The sequence below is a fragment of the Azolla caroliniana genome, unplaced genomic scaffold (assembly GCF_043228905.1).
Source record: "Azolla caroliniana isolate FFs.n. ecotype wild unplaced genomic scaffold, voAzoCaro1.0.p SCAF_5, whole genome shotgun sequence".
Lineage (NCBI taxonomy): Eukaryota > Viridiplantae > Streptophyta > Polypodiopsida > Salviniales > Salviniaceae > Azolla > Azolla caroliniana.
The window spans coordinates 7,235,312-7,253,285 of record NW_028230440.1 but is presented as its reverse complement, the minus strand read 5'-3'; the positions used below and the strand labels follow the sequence as shown (position 1 = coordinate 7,253,285).

Here is a 17,974-nt window from a genome sequence, read left to right as displayed (position 1 = left end):
TAGCCACACCTAAGGCCCCCAAGCAAGTTCACACTTGGCCTTAATGGGTTATCTCAATCCCAAGGATCAAAAGTAATCCTTCCCTTCTTTACACACTCGTTTAGCCCTCACACTTTATCCACGTGTATAGAATACTACGGTACAATCTTACCACGGGATATTTTATATGGTCATGCCTATAACAAGTATCCCAATAGTTGTTGTTTGATTATGCTAATTTAGTAATTAACGTAGTGAAATAGGAATGAATGGTGACTTATTTATAAACTTAATGGTTACATTTGTAATTTTTCATATTTCATTACATCTCTTGACATGTTCAACTTGGCAATGACAAATATCATGTTTATATTAGGATTGGATGAGAGCCACCATACAAATCGCAATCCATACACTTGGCAAATGAGATGCTTCTATATGTCACTTTCCAAAAGTGCAAAGCTAATTCATATAATGATTAGAACTATGCCTCTAATGCTTGTCATTGAGGTTCTAGGATGTGATAGATACATGTTTTGCCGATTGGAAGAGTTGATTCATAATAGGGTTAAAATTATGCCTCCAAGTTTCGTCGTTGAGGATCAAGGCCTTGAGGATGTCTCTCTCTCTTTGTCTTGTCGTAAATAGCTTACACTAGTGGTAAGTTACTAGCACTACCTCTTGGGTGGGTTCGAAACCCTATTTTCTCACCTCTCTATTACTCCATATAAATTTCTTAATTTACGAGATGCCATTGCGGAATGTACTGTTTAAACCATTAAGCCGCAGTTTCGCGGTTTGGTTCGGTTCGAACCGTTGTCGATTGTTAGTCCCCATTGGAACCTTACCGATTTTCTCTCTCTCTCTCTCTATCTCTCGCTCTCTCTCAACATATACGAGAAGAGTAGAGTCTTTACTTTGTAAGAAAGGGATGACGTGTCTATACCACGTGGTAATGGAGAACGTGGAGCTGACATGTCATTGGGGGGGTCTAACTACGTGGCAGGGGCTTTTTTGTCCGCGTAGCAATGACGTGGCAAGCCACGTGTCAACCATAGTGAGGTGCAGAAAGAGAAGGGCCAAAAAAAGGAAGAAAAGGCTTGATATTTCCCCCTCTGCTTTGCCACGTGTCCATGGAGAGCTTCACAGAAAAAACAGGGGATTTCTAAACATATAAAATAGGAAAATAAAAGAAATATATAAATCCAGTAAATAAAATACCTCCAATTCCTTGCCTTCCTCCTTTCCCCTGTTTCTTCTGTTTTCTGCTTCAAGAGCAGACCAAATGCAAGATTAGGGTTTCCTGCTGTGAATTCAGTGATTACGAGACCCCTGTGGAAGCAATTATCGCGGGTCAATCAATACTCTTCCCCTTCTTCTTCCTCCTCTGTTAGGCTGTGGATTCTTCTTCTCGTTCTCTCTGGCGAATAATTAGGTCTTCTAGTCATCGCAGCATCACAACAAAAAAAATTCTCAGAGAATTAGGGTTTCGTTTCAGTATTCGTCTCCTTCTGTGGAAAATTTTGGATTTTTTTTCACCCTGAATTCCTCGGGATTAGAAACTTTCTGTGAAAAAAGTTGAATATCCCTGCCCCCTCTCTCCCTGGAGATTTAAGGTTTCTGTTCATCGCAGTAGCAGACAAAAAGCAGGGAGTTAGGGTTCTTCTGAATCGAATCGATTAAGAATTTATCTTCTTCTGTGACAGCCGGATTCCTCTCTTTTGTCCTGACAAACTGTCCGTTTCTCTCACAGGTGCATGCCCTTGTGTTTATCTATTTTTCATTTCTTTGCTTAATATAGGCAGAAGATCAAGATAGATTTTGAAATACCTCACCGATGCAAAGCAACATGGTTCTTTCCACTTGAAAGATGTTCATAATATTGGCTTAAGATGCTTCTTTCCACATGAAAGGTGTCCAGAATACTGGCTTTAGATGCTTCTTTCCACATGAAAGATCAATATGATGAATCACTACACAGACCCGAGTCTCTGAGAAATGGTGAAGGAAGCCTTCTAAATATCAGATTAACATGCATCTTTCCACTGGAAAGATGGATATGAACTTGAGGTGTTTCTTTCCTCATCATATGTAGATATGGTAGCTTGAGAGGTTTCTTTTCACATGAAAGATGGATATGGTGAATCATTATAAAGACCTCTAACCTTGGAAAAAATCAAGATAGTTTTTTAATAGCATCAGAAAGCCAATCTTATTTCCACGTGAAAGATGGATGTGGTGGGTTAAGCATGCTTCTGTCCACATGAAATTCGGAGATGGTGGCTTAGGCATTCTTCTTTGCACACGAAATATGGATATGTTGAATATCTTCATGGGCTAAAATGGTCAAGTGAGCCTAATTTTAATAATTACCACATTAACAAGCTTTTTTTCACATGAAAGATGGATGTGATGGGTTCTTTCAACATGAAAGATGGATATGGTGAATTTCTACAGAGAACTTGGTCTCTAAGAAATGGTCAAGAAAGCTCTATGCAGTGCAACAACAAAGATGAGGCTCAACGCTCAAGGGCCATAGCCGAGCAGAAGTTTCTTCAACATGACCTTGTGGGAGCAAAATGCTCAGCATTGAAAGCTCAGTGCCTATGTCCAGAGCTTGAAGGGATCCCTCAGTTCTTAGCAGTTCTAGATGTTTATATTGTAGCTCAACAGAAGAAGGTGGATGGAGTGAAAGCAAATTGGTATGAAATCCTTCAGATAGATGCTGATGCAGATCAAGCTATGATTAGGAAACAATACAGAAAGCTTGCACTTATTTTGCACCCGGATAAGAATAAAGCCATGGGGGCAGAGGGTGCATTCAAACTTGTCTCAGAGGCATGGCATGTGCTTTCGGATAAAGAAAGAAAAGCTGATCATGATGCAAAAAGGATGGCTTCAAAGTCTTGGTCTCCAGCAAGTAATCCAATGAGAGGTTTTTATCATTTCACTCCATCCTACCATTCTATGAAATTTAAAGAAAGAGAAGTGTCCAGGAACTCTTGCCCATTTTGCAAGATGGAGATTGAGTGTAATCTTAACAGTGAGCTTAACTCTGATGTCAAGATCTCATGCCCAGGTTGTGGCAAAACAGTTTCTTCAGAGGAGCAATTGGCGGCGAAATATGGTAGTAGCTTTGGTTGGGGCCAAGCCAGTGCAGCAACATTCAAAGTTAATTTGTCTCAAGTAAATAGTCACCAAAGGAAGACATTTTTTCCTTCAGGTTTTAGATTTCTATGGGGAAATCACTCTGCCGACCGTCTGGCTAAGTACAAGGCAGTAGCAAAAGCAACTGCAGAAATTGTACAAGAGACATATGAGATGGTGAAAAGAGAGAGGATTAAGGCTCAGAAAGAAGCCCGCGAAACTCTAGCAAAGCAGATAGTAGAAGAAGAGAAAGATAGTAATAGAAGCAATCACCCAGAGAGGGCACTGAAGAAAAGGCAGGGTGAGGAGATTATAAAAGAAGTTAATGAAGGAAGATCTTTTGGCAATAAATTTGCAAGAGTGAACCTACATCCAAGTACCTTTGAGCATAGAATGCCAGTCTTAGCAAGTAATTCAACCACCAATGAAGATGTGGATTCGTATCCGTTGATCATCAAAGCAAAGCAGATGATGGAAGAAGAGGGAGATGTCAGTAGCCACCATCACCCAGATAGGGCACTGAAGAAAAGACTGGGTGAAGAAATTATCAAAGAAGCTAAAGAAGCACGAACATCCTTCAACAATAGATTTGTGAGGAAGAATCTACATGAGAGTATATTCGAACAAAAAATGCAAGACCTATCGAGCAATATAAACATCTGTGAGGATTTGGATTCGTGTCCAGCAATCTTTAATCATTCCATTGGGGCTCGAAAAGAATCAAATGTGGTCAGAATGGAATCGTCCGATTCCAAGATGCCTTCAAATGGACATATCGAAAGCAACTGTAGTAATGTTCACTATGTTCTTTCATCACGGGTTGGTGCCATTTGATACATTGAATGGATAAAGTAAATTAGACAGCATTTCGCTGCTCCTGAAGGTTCACCTCTGGATTTGATAATGAGACAGGCTATGGCATAGACATTGAAAGGAACTCTTTCATCAGTCACTGTTTTTTGCGTACTTCATATATCAGTTTCCCTGAGTCTTGCTGTGCATATTTTCCAGGGATCAGTCTCTTTTTATTATTATAGAAACTTTATTATTGCCTCATGCAATTGTTCAACAAGGCGAGGGTTTTCAGCCGAAAATTGGCATGTAAGAGTAGTAATGATCCAGTAGCCAGTAAAACCAGACGGATAAACCCAGAACCCCAACTATGGGTGCTTGTCTTGTAACCAGATTTGAGTAATGCGTACAGCAGTAAAAATTTGTTTAGCTACATTGTGGGTCAAGCACATTTCAAATCATTTTGCAGAATGGATGGTTATTGTAAGCATCATATGATCTTAATTTTGTAGGAAAGTTACATTGGTAAATCAGAATGTATGTCCTCGCATGTTTTTATGGAGTGATACGAGATTGCGTTCTCCCTTTTCAAACTCAACAACAACAATTGCTAAATTTATGTGATGATATAAATATGAGATGGTGTTCTCCCTTTTCAAACTCAATAACAACACTGATTTCTAACTTTATGCAATGATAGTTCTAATCTAAGTGCAATTAAACATGCTACTCGAACAATGTATTCATTTGTAAATCTTCCACAATGTGCAATTGCAGAATAATATCTAGTAACTCACATTACAACTCAATGAAGAATATTTGCTAGGAAGTCTTTATGACGGCATACTTAACAGAAATCAATGGGATGGGATACGCCCATGCTTGAGTTAAATATATTGTACAGTGATATGAATATGAATAAGGTACGTGCATAGGCTGTATGCAAGGAAAAGAGTTGCCCTAATGCTCATTCAATTTTCTTCATGGAGATCAGAAACAGCTTTTTTAAATCCATTTGTACACTTGCATGACATGCATGGCAACTAGTGCAAGGAGACACAAAAGAATGGATATTTTGATAATGGGAGGAAATATAATTTCGATGTCAACTTGTTCTTAAAAACCTTTCCTAGGAGATGAGCTTTTTATTTCACAGAATCTTCAAATTGTAGACCCATTTTTAAGGGAGGCCTTGCAATCTCGAAAATCGATTGGTTTCCATTTGAATTTGTTCTAACTTTGTAGGCTTTATCAACTTTCCACTTGCCTTTGTCCTATCTTTATAGCCTTAAGAGAGTACACTCTCTCTTACACACATCTCGAAGAGAAAGTTGAGTGTATCCCTTAGTCGTCGTTGCATGAAAAAGTCACGATATTGGTATGAGTGCTCCATTTTAAGTTAGCCTCATCCATGCCCCAATGAAGCTTGAAAATTGTCTAATGTCCAAAGTTAATGTCTAAGCCAACACTTAAAGAACATGAACTCATTTAGTCTAGGTTTATTGAAGATCTTTGGTGGGAGGTTTTAGATTGAAACGTTCTCTTTGCTGGTGTGAAACTTTAGCATATTCAATGACTCCTGATTAAGCATAGATACAAAAGTATAGATGCCACAAAAGGATGCCTTTCCACGATATTAAATCCAAGCTTAATCACTCTTCTTCATTTGCAAACTAGAATGGTTTGCTTTAAAAAGCTTGAGCTTGAACCTCACAAAATTAAGATGCTCAATTGTTGATTAGGACCGCAATAATTTTCAATGATAAGACGAAACTTGGCTAGATGACAAAAATACTTAAGTTCCCATATGCTTCTTGGTTTCAATTTCCGCATGGCATTTCAAAACTTGTATCAGAATATTTTTAGGATTTTGGGGAAGCTTGATGTGTACTTTGGAAGTTTAGAAGTTAAGAGTAGCCTTTGCTTCTAGTGGCCACTAAAGTGCTTAGAAGAACTCAACATAAAGAATGTGAGTTTGAAATGGGATGTCCTTGAGTTGTAGACAATTGAATAAAGTTTGTTTAAGGGATTAAGTAATTAATCAAACTTTTTGTGATTGGTTTTTCACCAAATATCTTCCAAGTGCAACACATCTAGATGGTTGAAAATGCCCAAAATCTATCTATTGGAGGATATGAACATTGCTTGGGAGGCCATGCAACATCCCAATGGCAACAACAACTTCATTAGTGGCACGATGATAATGATAGTGGCTTTGTGATAATAACATCCTTAGAAACAACAAGGCCCATGGAAATGACAACCCAATGAGAGCCAATAGCAATGATAAGGTTGGCATTATTAGGGTGTTGGCAATTGTAAAGTGGTGGCATCTTTGGCATTAGACATAATTGCCTAGTGTGGGGCCTTACTCAACCAATGTGAACATAGGTGCCCTTGATGATATAAGAGAAAAGGAAGATAATTTGAAGATATTGAGCATTAAATAGGTGGTTCTCATGCAACAAACGTACATAGATGCATGTGTTTTATAGGTGTCTATGTGTGTCCGAGAGAGAGAGAGAGAGAGAGAGAGAGAGTTTTGATTGATAGGTGATAGAAAAACTCCAAAATTTTAGTTGTGGCGAAGAAAGGCCCATAGAATAGGAAATGCAACGTGTTTTCTAGAGAAAAAAATAGCAAGTGGATGAAAATCACCTTCAAGCTAAGGTATGGGCAAAGAGAGAGAGAGAGAGAGAGAGAGAGAGAGTGTGTGTGTGTGTGTGTGTGTGTGTGTGTGTGTGTTTTGATTGGGAGTTTAGAAGTGACGGATATGGTTGTTACAGAATCTCAAAGGTTGCTTCAAAATTGAAGATGCTAAACAATGGTTATGTATTTCTCAATTTATGAATTTATTTGGGATAAATTACAAGATATACCATTGTTGCCCCGATCTTTGCCAATAAAAGCAAATGGTTCACTTTGGGTGGATTGGTGGTTAACGGATGATACACAATTATTACAATTTAGTGATTGTATACTTGCATTGGCTATCACCTAAAGCAAAAAAGGTATGGAATATAATTAAGTCAAATGCAAGGTGGTGGCAAATATTGCAACATGGTAAGCATTCCCATTTGCCATTTCATGCAAATGTATTCATATATGATTGGTGGACTCCCATTAGGCTGGTACATGTTTCTTTTGTACCATTCCATTGGAATACAAGACATGCAGGTTCATTAAATGCTCTATAGCTCAATATGAGCGGATTAATGGTACTAATGATGCTGCAGACCTAATGAGGCTGAATTTTCGAAAAAGATGGTGTACGACACCGATGGCCGCAGCAAATGGAATGGATATACTATGGAAGTATGATGTACCCAGATGGTTGTTTCCCCCTCCCATTAGTTGAACGAGGGGCGTGAAAGACATGGCAAGTGGGATAGTGAAGGTAGGTGATGTATCTGTAAGGATGGCTTGAGTCATATGTAAAAGTGTAAGATAAATAAGTGAGATCTCTCGTATGTAGGCTAGGATAATCTTGGCACGGCCTACCTGAGAAAGGGATCGTGTTCATGTATATTTTAACTAATGGAGTATATTCTTTTTTGGAAAATAAAAATAAAAATAAAAATAAAAATATTAGAGATTTGGCAAGTGTTATCTCGTTTTTATTTTATACCTCAACAATGGGTTTTTGCTCAATATGTTCAAAATTATCCAAATGATGAGCTTGAGATCTTTTTCCAATTTTTATGATATGGGGGAGTGTAGCACAATTGGAATTTGTGTAACACTTTCGTGTTTGATGGTAGGGATTCTCATATGGAATTTTTGGCATTGGAGCATGTGGGTATCATATCCATGTATGCATATTTTAGGTTTCTAATAACTTTTCAAAATATCCCTCTACCTACATAGGTAGAGAAGGGTAAGAAGTTGTAGCAATGGTTTTTACATACAATTGATATAATTGTGTCCTTTTATCAACAATAGGGGAGAAAATCACAATGAAGATCAACATGTAACTCAAATTTATATACAATTTTATCCTCGAATATAGTGAACGGTGTCCGTCGTGAAAGTCTATTGTAGTCAAGTATCGAGAAGCACTTGGTTTATTTGAGTAGAGGAGGAGAGATTGTGTTTGCGTCATCGTCAATTCTTTGCATTCTTAACTTTGTTTGGCTCTTATTGAGCTTACACCAAAGTATATTTATTTTTCCTAAGGGAAGGCTATTGAAATGTCAAAAATGTTGCTTGTCCTATATCACTAATTTACATATAGTACATGAACTAGTTACAAAAGTGACCCAATTACACAGTCTTTATACATCGGGTTCAAGAACAAAAACTTATAATGATGACTAACACCTACCTAGCTCATGCAACGACGACTTAGTCATGAATGACCCCAAAAAACAAAACAATTTTGGGTTATTGTGTTGTCGATGTTCCCCAAATTTGAGATTATAAATTGGGGTGGGGGAGCTATTTCATTGCACATTTAGGTGCATCCTCAAGAGCAATACCATTGATGGGTATATTTGGTTTTGTTGGGCTCGTTTGGTTGATGGGGAGTGGTTTGGTAGAATGAGCCTTAAATTGTAGCTCACTAGTTCCCTCTCTATAGGCCTCATAAAAATATTCGAGGAGCTTTTGAGTTTGGATATGGTAGTGAATAAAAAGCTTGATATACCCACTTCAATATTTGGATTGATTTTTTGTTACTTTATCGACGTCAAAGAGGTAGACCACTTTGTTCGTGAACTTTTAGTTTTAATGGTTCGTGTGTATAAGGTAAAGATCAAAGATGTATTGGTCCAACTACGTTGTGCCTGATGCATCACCTAATTCATGCGTTGAGGCTTGATGTGGTTGAGGCTTGATGGGTTGCAATTTGTAGGTAGGACATTTGTATTGGCGGTGGTGATATTTGTTGCTTTGAGCTTTTCCGTTGGATGAATATGTTGACCCTTGTAGCATGTCATTGTGGTCCTTTTGAAATGCCATGATCTGTGTATTGTGTCTTCCCTTGAGTATCATCATGAAATCAACAATGACCACGAGTTAATGCGTGGGGAGTTGTGAAGTGTTGGTTGTGGGTTTGAGTATGCTTTGATGTTGCACTACTCTGTATCAATCGCTTGTTCGGTCATGGCGTGGAGAAGGCATTGTCTTTGATGAAGACTATTTAGAGGTGTTTCTCTATTGCACTGAGTTGGTTCTTAGTGCATGCTACTATTTCCTCTACAAGGGTCGCATGTTGGTCAATGACCACTTTCTTATGAAAATACTTGCAAACCTACATAGAAGTTAAAGAACAATCTAGTAATGATGGGGGAGTGACTTGGATATCTAAAGTGTTCATGGTATCCACTTCAATGCAAAGGCATATCCCATTCACCAAGTGAGTGGTGGGCTTTAACATACACACACACACACCCCAAGAAGTGTGTGGTTTTAACTTGTTATCTTGACATGTTGGCACCAATGGGATATGATTGTAGTCGTTGATTCCATCCAAGAAAGTATACATATTCATGTTTGATGATTGTGTCAACGATGCTTATTGGTGAGCAATAAGGGAAACATATCACAAATGATGGTTGTGTTGAGATTGCTACTGTTAGTAGAGATTCGGATTCATCATGTCCTTCTTGGGCACAACAACTATCGGGCTTCCTTAAGGGTCAAATGAAGCAGATATATAGTAGTTTGTCGATCTCTTCTTTAACAATAGTAACATGCTTAGGGTCAAATAGGTTGTGGTATTGTTGGAACGAATAATTCCTTGATTTGGAATGTCTTCCTCTCCATTTTATGCATTGGAATGCATCCACCCAATATTTTAGAAGATAGGAAGTGAATTGGCATCCTCTAATATGTCCATCTAGTTTCCCAAAACACTAAATCCTAATGATTAGCATCCATGAGCAAGATGACATGGTTTTTAAATTGGCAAGTAGGCCTAGGATAATGTCTATTGAGCAAAATTTGACAATAAAGTTACTTTTCTAACCAACTTATACAACTGCAAATTAAGAATGTTTCTGTACACTCGTGATACTCATATTTTCTATTGTTGCAATAGGAACCATACTGTGGTGGTCACATGGACCACACCTAGATTAGGCTCCTACCAAGCCCCATGCACCACACATAGACCACACCCAAATTAGGCCCCTACCAAGTCTCATGCACCACACCCAAACTAGGCCCCCACCAAGCCCCATAATTAGTAGAGCTAATTGGAGCGGGAGAACACCCTCCACGCTAAGAGAGAGTCTATAAAATGTAACTTGAGACATAATGAAAGGGGGCTATTCTTGAGAGCATTTCACATCTTGAGCATTTCACATCTTCCCTCCTTGTGACTCGGGAAAGGGGCCCATAATGTCCCATCCGACGATTTCAAATGGAGCTTGAACTTGTATCGGATGTAAGAGGCCTTGAGCCACTTGAGGTGATTTGATGGCCTGACATAAGTTGCCTGTAGGAATCGTGTGGTGAATCGGAAAATGGACCGAGGGAGGTTTTACAGGTGGTGTAGACAACGAGGGAAAGGTGGCGAGGAGCCGTATGATGTCGTTGATGCGCTCCGCCGGTGATATCAGGTACTGTGTGTTGCTGATGTGGGTGGTATCCTGCGGAGTAGTGAAGAGCGCGATCGGAATGTGATTTGGGAGGATGAGCTGTTGTGCGGAGAAATCAAGACAGGCTCGACTATGGAGGAACCAATCACATCCCAAGGAGATTGGGAACAACTGGCGCGGGAGGACGTAGAAACGATGGTGGATCTGGGCAGAACTAATGGTGAGCATGCACCTGACTTGCGTATGTGAGTGGTACACCCGTTGTTGGTCGCCGAAGAGGATTTTAATGGGCGGTGCGTGGCTCGTGGGAAGTTGTAATTGGGTGACTAAATCTGCGCTGATGGAAGAGATGTTGCTGCCGGAGTCAAGGAGAACTTCTTGGGTCGTGTGCTGGAGGCGGGCGATTGTGGTACAAACGGGCGAAGTTGATGAAGTGGAGGCGTGGACGTGCGGGGGCGGCTCGATCGTGGGAGAAACGGGAGAAGTTGAGGACGTGGAGACGTGGAGACGTGGACGTGCGGGGGCGGCTCTCCCTGCGGCACCCCGCGCATTAGTTTTCCGGGAGCTCAGAGAGGGAGGCAGCGTCAGCTAATTGGACGTTCTGCTTCTGTTGGTGATTCTACCACTTTCGGCAGTGACGCCGAATGTGGCCATAGTTGTTGCAGTAGAAACATTTGGGGCGTCCCTGGCTGTCTCGTTCGGGCAATGCACGCTTGGCACGTAATTGCGCGTTTTGGATGTCGATGTCCATGGGAGTGACGGCTGGTATAGTGTTTGTATGATCATGACTGAGATTACCTGGTGTGTGCATGTCGTGCGCGTCTGCAGCTTCGATGCGTTGGGCAGTGAGGATGGCTTCGTGTAGTGTCGTCGGGCCTTGATCGCGTACACGGCGGCGGAGGTCATGTCGTATACGCGGCCAGAAAAAAAACAACTTCATGTCCTCCGACATGTTGGCGTCAGCCCGGTGTAGGATCTGCACAAAACGAACCGCGAACTGGGTGATGGGTTCGCGTGGTTGTTGGGTAATTGACTCAAGTTGTTGTAGGGCCGTCTGGCGGGAGTCTTGATGAGCAAAATTCCGAATCATGGCTGCCCGTAACAGATCCCAGTCGTTGCGTGTCTCTTCGGGTTGTTGTACAAGCCATGTTGCCGCGATATTCTCGAGGAGTGTCTTCATCTCCATTGCCTTCCGAGGGTGTGGCCACTGGTGGTAACTGGCCACCATTTCGAAATGATCCAGCCAAGAGAGGACGTCTTCCGATGGTAGGCCGGAGAACGGTTTTGGGCGAACTCGAGAGTCCGGGAGATTTTGTTGTGGCTCGGATCGTGCTGAAAGAAAGGACAACATGGCTTGGTTAGTATGGTTAACTTGTAAAATGATGTTGGACAGAGCTTGAACCAGTTGGTCGATTGGCGATGTGGGCTGGTGTCCTTGATTGTGTTGTAGGAATTCTGGATTCATCGAGTTTGCGTTGCCGTCATTGTTGTCGTGTTGCATCGTGGCGGGCGTTGTTGGGGTCGTGAGTTGGGGTGGCTTGGCCCGTCTTCTCCACCAAGATGTGAAATGCTCTCAAGAATAGCCCCCTTTCATTATGTCTCAAGTTACATTTTATAGACTCTCTCTTAGCGTGGAGGGTGTTCTCCCGTTCCAATTAGCTCTACTAATTATGGGGCTTGGTGGGGGCCTAGTTTGGGTGTGGTGCATGAGACTTGGTAGGGGCCTAATTTGGGTGTGGTCTATGTGTGGTGCATGGGGCTTGGTAGGGGCCTAATCTAGGTGTGGTCCATGTGACCACCACAATACAACCTTCCACAATTGTCAAGGGCACCAAAAGTTTACTAAGATTTTTGAGTTAATTATTCTTGGTCCTTTGTTGAGGCCAATCAATCGTAATAGAATAGCATTGCATGGAAAGCCATGAATATTGATCAAATGATCCTCAATCAATTATTGCGCTATTTTTGCATAATCAATTCAACCATTGTTCTATTTGGTACATTCCATCCCAATGGATGAACTAAGTTGTCTTATATGTGCCAATTCCAATGCGAAAAAAACAACACGATATAGGATGCAAATATTCCAATCCCAGGTAACAATGATGCATGATCTTCCATCTGTTGGATATTAAATAGGTTGGCATTAGCTACTAAAGGTCCAATAACTTTTGAGGGATCACGTGGCTAGTTAGTATCTGGTTCGACGTAGAGTAGCTAAAGATCCACGCCACGACTTGAAATATTGCACAATCCCATTAGAGGAACAATTTGTAAGCTATTTGTATATAATTATTAATAGCAAATCTGAGAATTTTACAGAGGTTTTACTATTAAATCCAATAACGTTTCTTTTCCAAAACCAAGGGGGGGAGGGGTGTCTAACACAAATACGGATAACATAAACTCTGATGAAATTAATGATCTATACCGAGGAGTATCAAATCAAGCGTAGAAGCAGGTTAACATTCATACTGGCGAATAGGAGGCTTTCAAGTTCATGCACAAAGTCCTTGTAACCCCCCATGGGTAAGTAATCGCCATTTCGTTGGCTTTGACAATCGTGACTACCCGTAAATCTCGAAACTGTACCGACTAGTATAGGTATAGTGGGCGGATAGACGAGTGCAAAACCACGGCACTGCACGACAACATAAAGACAAGACACATTGACAGAAGGACAAATTTAGATAGATAGATAGATAGATAGATAGATATAGGCATATGGACATATATAGATACATAGATAGATGGACAGACATATGGACATATACATACATACATACATATATATATGTATGTATATATATGTTGGCCATCCCATTTAAGAAGGTCGGTTTGAAAGGGTAGGGTTCTTCTGTCTTCTTCTTCATCATCTTCTTCTTTCTTTCTTTCTTCTTCTTCTTCGTCCAGTGTAATTCCTTCCTTTCTCCCCTGTTTTTCTCTGTGCAGAGCCAGGAGCAGCGCAGAACGCCATGCGTCGTGGCACTCTCGCCGCCGCCAGATCCTTCTTCGTCTCCGCCGCCTCTGATTCTCCCCTCCATAGATCACCCCTCGCGGCTCCCGCTCTCGCCATCGCCCGTGCTTCCTACCATGAGAACGTCGTCGATCACTACAACAACCCCCGGAACGTCGGATCCTTCGATAAGAACGACCCCAACGTTGGCACAGGCCTTGTCGGGGCTCCTGCCTGCGGGGATGTCATGAAGCTTCAGATCAAAGTCGACCCCGAGACAGGGAAGATCGTCGATTCTTGCTTCAAGACCTTTGGCTGTGGTTCCGCCATAGCTTCATCCTCGGTTGGTATGTTCTTTAATTCTTTTTTCTCTTTTAAAATTCAGATTTGTGGTTCCTTCTCCTTTTTCTTTCTTTCTCTCGCTGTTCCTTTTGATATTTCTCCGTTTGTTTTTTGTATCCTTATAAGGATCCACTTCTGTCGTTTACTCCCCCAAAAAATCCTTTTTTTTTAGTACTGAATGACCCTCTTTTTCTTCCGAGAATTTCTTGCATTCGCTTTTGTTACCTTCAGAGAATTGTTTGCCTTTGTTTTCTTCCAAAGTTACTGCGATTTATTGTTGTTTCTCAGGATAGTTTTTATTATTATTGTCTTTGTTTCTGTTTCCTTTGAAGTATTCACTGCCTTGTTTCTGAAGTGTGTTTCACATTTATATTTGTAAATATTGTTTGCCTTTATCTAGTTCCAGGAACTATTTTCTTGTCCGCATTTGAGGATTGTTTGCGATGCTCTCCTTCTAACCATAGTTTCTATTCATATTCACCTTCTCACTTTCTTTGTCTTTTTCTTCTTTCAAAGGATTGTTTCTGCTTGTTTTGTTCTGAGTCTTGCTGCAGCGCCTTATTTCCTGGCTCTGGTCGCTTGCTTATCTTCTACGTATTGTTTATCATCTACCAAGTGTTCACATTTGTTTCTTTTGAGAATCAATCTCTTTTGTTTCTCTACCAGAAATTTTGTATCTAGTTTTTGTAACAACTGTTTGTCATAAGGAATGTTTACATTTATTTTGTTTGTCTTTGTTTTGTTAGTAAAGGAGTCTAGTTCTAAGGTTTTTTTCTCTCTCTCCTTTTAGCTACTGAATGGATTAAAGGAAAACCTATGGAAGAAGTCATCACCATAAAAAACAGGTATTTTTCTTGCTGTCATGTCTTTTTTGTATGTTAGAGAGGCTGCTGTATGTGATTTAGGATAATGCTCTCCTCTAATTTTAATTAAACACAAAAATCATTGGTGTTGGAATAATACATCATTATGGTCTATTTTCATTGTATAAATAGTTAGTTATGTCCTCCCTTAGAACTCCCTGATAGGAAACAACACTGGAGGTTGGTAGGATGCCTCCCCTCTCTAGATATTATTTAAAAATAACACTGGGGCTTCTCTCTGGCTCTAGGAGTTTCTATATTTTGCTAGTTACACATACTTAAAGAGACAAATCTACAGAACCATAATGTCGTTAAATCACATTGATCAAATAGACAAAATTGCTATGATTCTGACAGTCGTTCAACAGAGTGTGGGAAATTAGCATCTTTATTCATTCAAATGTATTCCACCAATATTTTAGCGCCTCAAAAGCCCTTGTTGTGGGTCAGCCTGGTGTATTCTAAATTATGAGGCACTACTATGAAAATTCACTATATTTTGGGCCTGTAGTGTAAATCTTTCTATTCATCAATTAGCCCATGGGATACTAACAGTATAATTAGTATTATTTGCTGATTATCTCTGGGCTCAATTGGCCTGTAGTGTAAATCTTTCTATTCATCAATTAGCCCATGGGATACTAACAGTATAATTAGTATTATTTGCTGATTATCTCTGGGCTCAAAATTCTCATTCATAGCTTTGAACATTCGACCATTCACAAAACCTAACACTTCATTTCATCATCTATTGGTTGGTTCTGTAGCCAAACTGGCTTCAACTCAGTCGATTACCTAGTGGGGTCTATTTTTGGTACGTAGCTCAATCGTCCATGAGAGGCAAGGTTTACACCTTTTCATCCATTTGTACTTTCCTAGCCAAAGTATCAACAAATTTTCCTACCTCCTTTTACTCCTCAATTCTATATAACTTCCTGTATGTTGACTTTTTGAAGTTGATGCTTTTACAATTCACTGAGGTTTCCCTGTTGTTTCTGGAGCTTCATGTTACAAATTAGACCAAGTGGCTGTGATTTGAAAACTTTCAGGTCTTCTCTTGACCTCAAAGGTGAATCAATCCTGATAGTTATTGTGCCAAATCTTGTTTAATAGCACATTGAAGGAGACACATGCATCTTTTCCTGTTGAATTAATACTTTGGTATGCTAGTGTTCTGTTAGTTCTTCCATTAGAACAAATAGTATTATTCTATTTCAAGTTGATACGTCCACTGCATTAAGTACAAACTTACAAGGCACTACACTACGTCTTTTGTTGTGGTCTCAAATATGTGAGGACGGAGACGAAAAGAATCAATAAAATGCATACAAGATGTTTTAGGATATGATGACATTATTATGCTTTGATCACCTTTATTTTTACCAAAGCCTTCGTTGCAGTGGTTCATTGTGAATTGGGTATACTCCTGCATCCATTTCCTTTCTAGCTGATCTACTATATGCATTCGCTTGAAATAGTTTGTTAGCATTGCTTACTCTTTTGTGCCTCACAAAACATACCTACTAATGATTGTGTTCGTGTATTTTCTTTCAAGGTCACCTTATTTACTTCATCGTGAAACCAATGGTTTGTCTGCTCTGTTTGATATCTTAAACTAGTACCCCTGTCCTTTTTAACAAGCCATTCCTAGTTCGTGTGCCATTTTAGCTGACTTACTCCAGGTGACTAAGAAACTGCCAAGTGAGGTAGTATTCCTTTTGTCCAGAGACTAACAGTCGTCTTCTTTCAAGCTATTTTGAGTTAGTTTCGCAAGGGTGATAGATATAGTACTGTTCTCACACTAGCAATTATTGTGTCTAGTTATCAAAAATGTTATAAACTAGAGGAGATCCTTCTCCTAAACAGTGATAGACTAGAATGTTATTCTCTTCCGAAACTAACAATTCTTTTTTCTAGTTATCTGAAGGCTCCTAAATAGTGCAAACAAAATCACGTGATGCTTTTTTTTATTGGTTTTGAAATGCAACTTTTTCACAATAGCATGACGTCAGTAAACATGGTCAATGGGGCTGTTGTGGATGTATGTAGCATTGACTCTATATTTTTTGTGTCTTGGTTTGTAATAAGCTTACATAGCTGTAATTATAAGATAAACACCTACAGTAAGAAACAAAAACCTCTTTGTTTATAACAGTGACATTGCCAAACATTTGTCTCTCCCACCGGTGAAGCTTCACTGCTCTATGCTGGCCGAGGATGCTATAAAGGCTGCTGTGAAGGACTTCAAATCCAAAAAAGCGAAGCTTTCAGAAGCCAAAGAAGGGACTGAAGTTTCTGTCAACAAGTCTTAAAGAAGAATGAAGATGTTGTCCGGAGTGATATAAGCAACATTCACAATGACTGAAAAAGTCAAATATTTTATTTGTGTTTCCAATATAGATTTGTAAAAATCCCGAGGTCATATTTTGAGCTACAGCTGCTCTTTGTCAAGTACATAAATCTATATGATGGATGTTTAGTTTAGCCTTTACTCTGTCAGCTCTATTGTAGAATTAGTTTCTCAAGTACTATGATTGCTACAGTATATCGTCTTTTGTCATGTGAATATGAGCAGTTTTTTTAACAATGATGTGCGAATAAAACATAGAAGTTCTTAATCAGTGCATGCTCGAAAAATGTATCCCTAACCACTTATCATTACTGGTGTATGAAAGAAGTGAAGTGGTATGTGCAATATCTCCAGTTTTTACTTGTAAATCAAGTTATGAATATTAAGGATTTGCTATGCTTTGCCTATTATGCAGATGTTTATTCTTATGTAGTACTGGATTAATGCTATATTATTTTTAGGAGAGCTTACTAGGTGAGCTATTCTTGTTATCTTTCCTCCAGTTTTGCTGCTCTCTTTTTTCATCTTTTGTTGGGCATTTCTGAAAGTATTTCCTGCATTTGCATATTTCTTGGCTTTGGAGCCCACCAAATTTCCAGAAAAGCAATATCAAAAGCTCCCCAGATGTTAGCCACACCATTTATCATCAGTCAAGTTGTCATTTTATCTTATCAGCCTAATGCTCTATGAATTGAATGCTACATTGTACAATCCTTCTTTCAATAATATCTCTGAATGTCTTATTTGCTATATACATCTATTAAGATGGGTTGGATGATTTACTGATTAATAAGGCACATTATCTTATTTCATTAAAAATGTTCATATCATTGTCTTTGTTTTTCACTCTTTTATTGTTTTTCACAAGACTAATAAAACATACCAGATTTTACAAGAATAATTTTCCTTGCAGCTGATCAGGCCATGTTCTACTTAAACTGCAATATAATATCTGAAGAATACTTGGCTTTGCAAAGTAGCTGATTCTTAGTATCACCAAGTC

General features: G+C 39.6%; 3 protein-coding genes across 3 annotated transcripts; 2 read left to right on the top strand and 1 right to left on the bottom strand.

Moving 5' to 3' along the window:
* The first annotated feature begins 1,437 nt into the window (after positions 1–1,437).
* LOC147863988 (uncharacterized) lies at positions 1,438–4,351 on the top strand. The gene has a single exon (XM_087319618.1). It carries the CDS (start codon positions 2,383–2,385, stop codon positions 3,958–3,960), a length of 1,578 nt encoding a protein of 525 aa, XP_087175744.1. The 5' UTR covers positions 1,438–2,382; the 3' UTR covers positions 3,961–4,351.
* A 6,728-nt stretch (positions 4,352–11,079) lies between these two features.
* LOC147863987 (uncharacterized) lies at positions 11,080–11,925 on the bottom strand. Its single transcript, XM_087319328.1, has one exon. The coding sequence runs from the start codon at positions 11,923–11,925 to the stop codon at positions 11,080–11,082; it is 846 nt and encodes a 281-aa protein (XP_087175454.1).
* Positions 11,926–13,370: 1,445 nt separating this feature from the next.
* Positions 13,371–17,195, top strand: LOC147863986 (uncharacterized). The gene is made up of 3 exons (XM_087319619.1): positions 13,371–13,763; positions 14,549–14,603; positions 16,777–17,195. The coding sequence occupies exons 1-3, from the start codon at positions 13,436–13,438 to the stop codon at positions 16,931–16,933; spliced, it is 540 nt and encodes a 179-aa protein (XP_087175745.1). The 5' UTR covers positions 13,371–13,435; the 3' UTR covers positions 16,934–17,195.
* Positions 17,196–17,974: the final 779 nt, after the last annotated feature.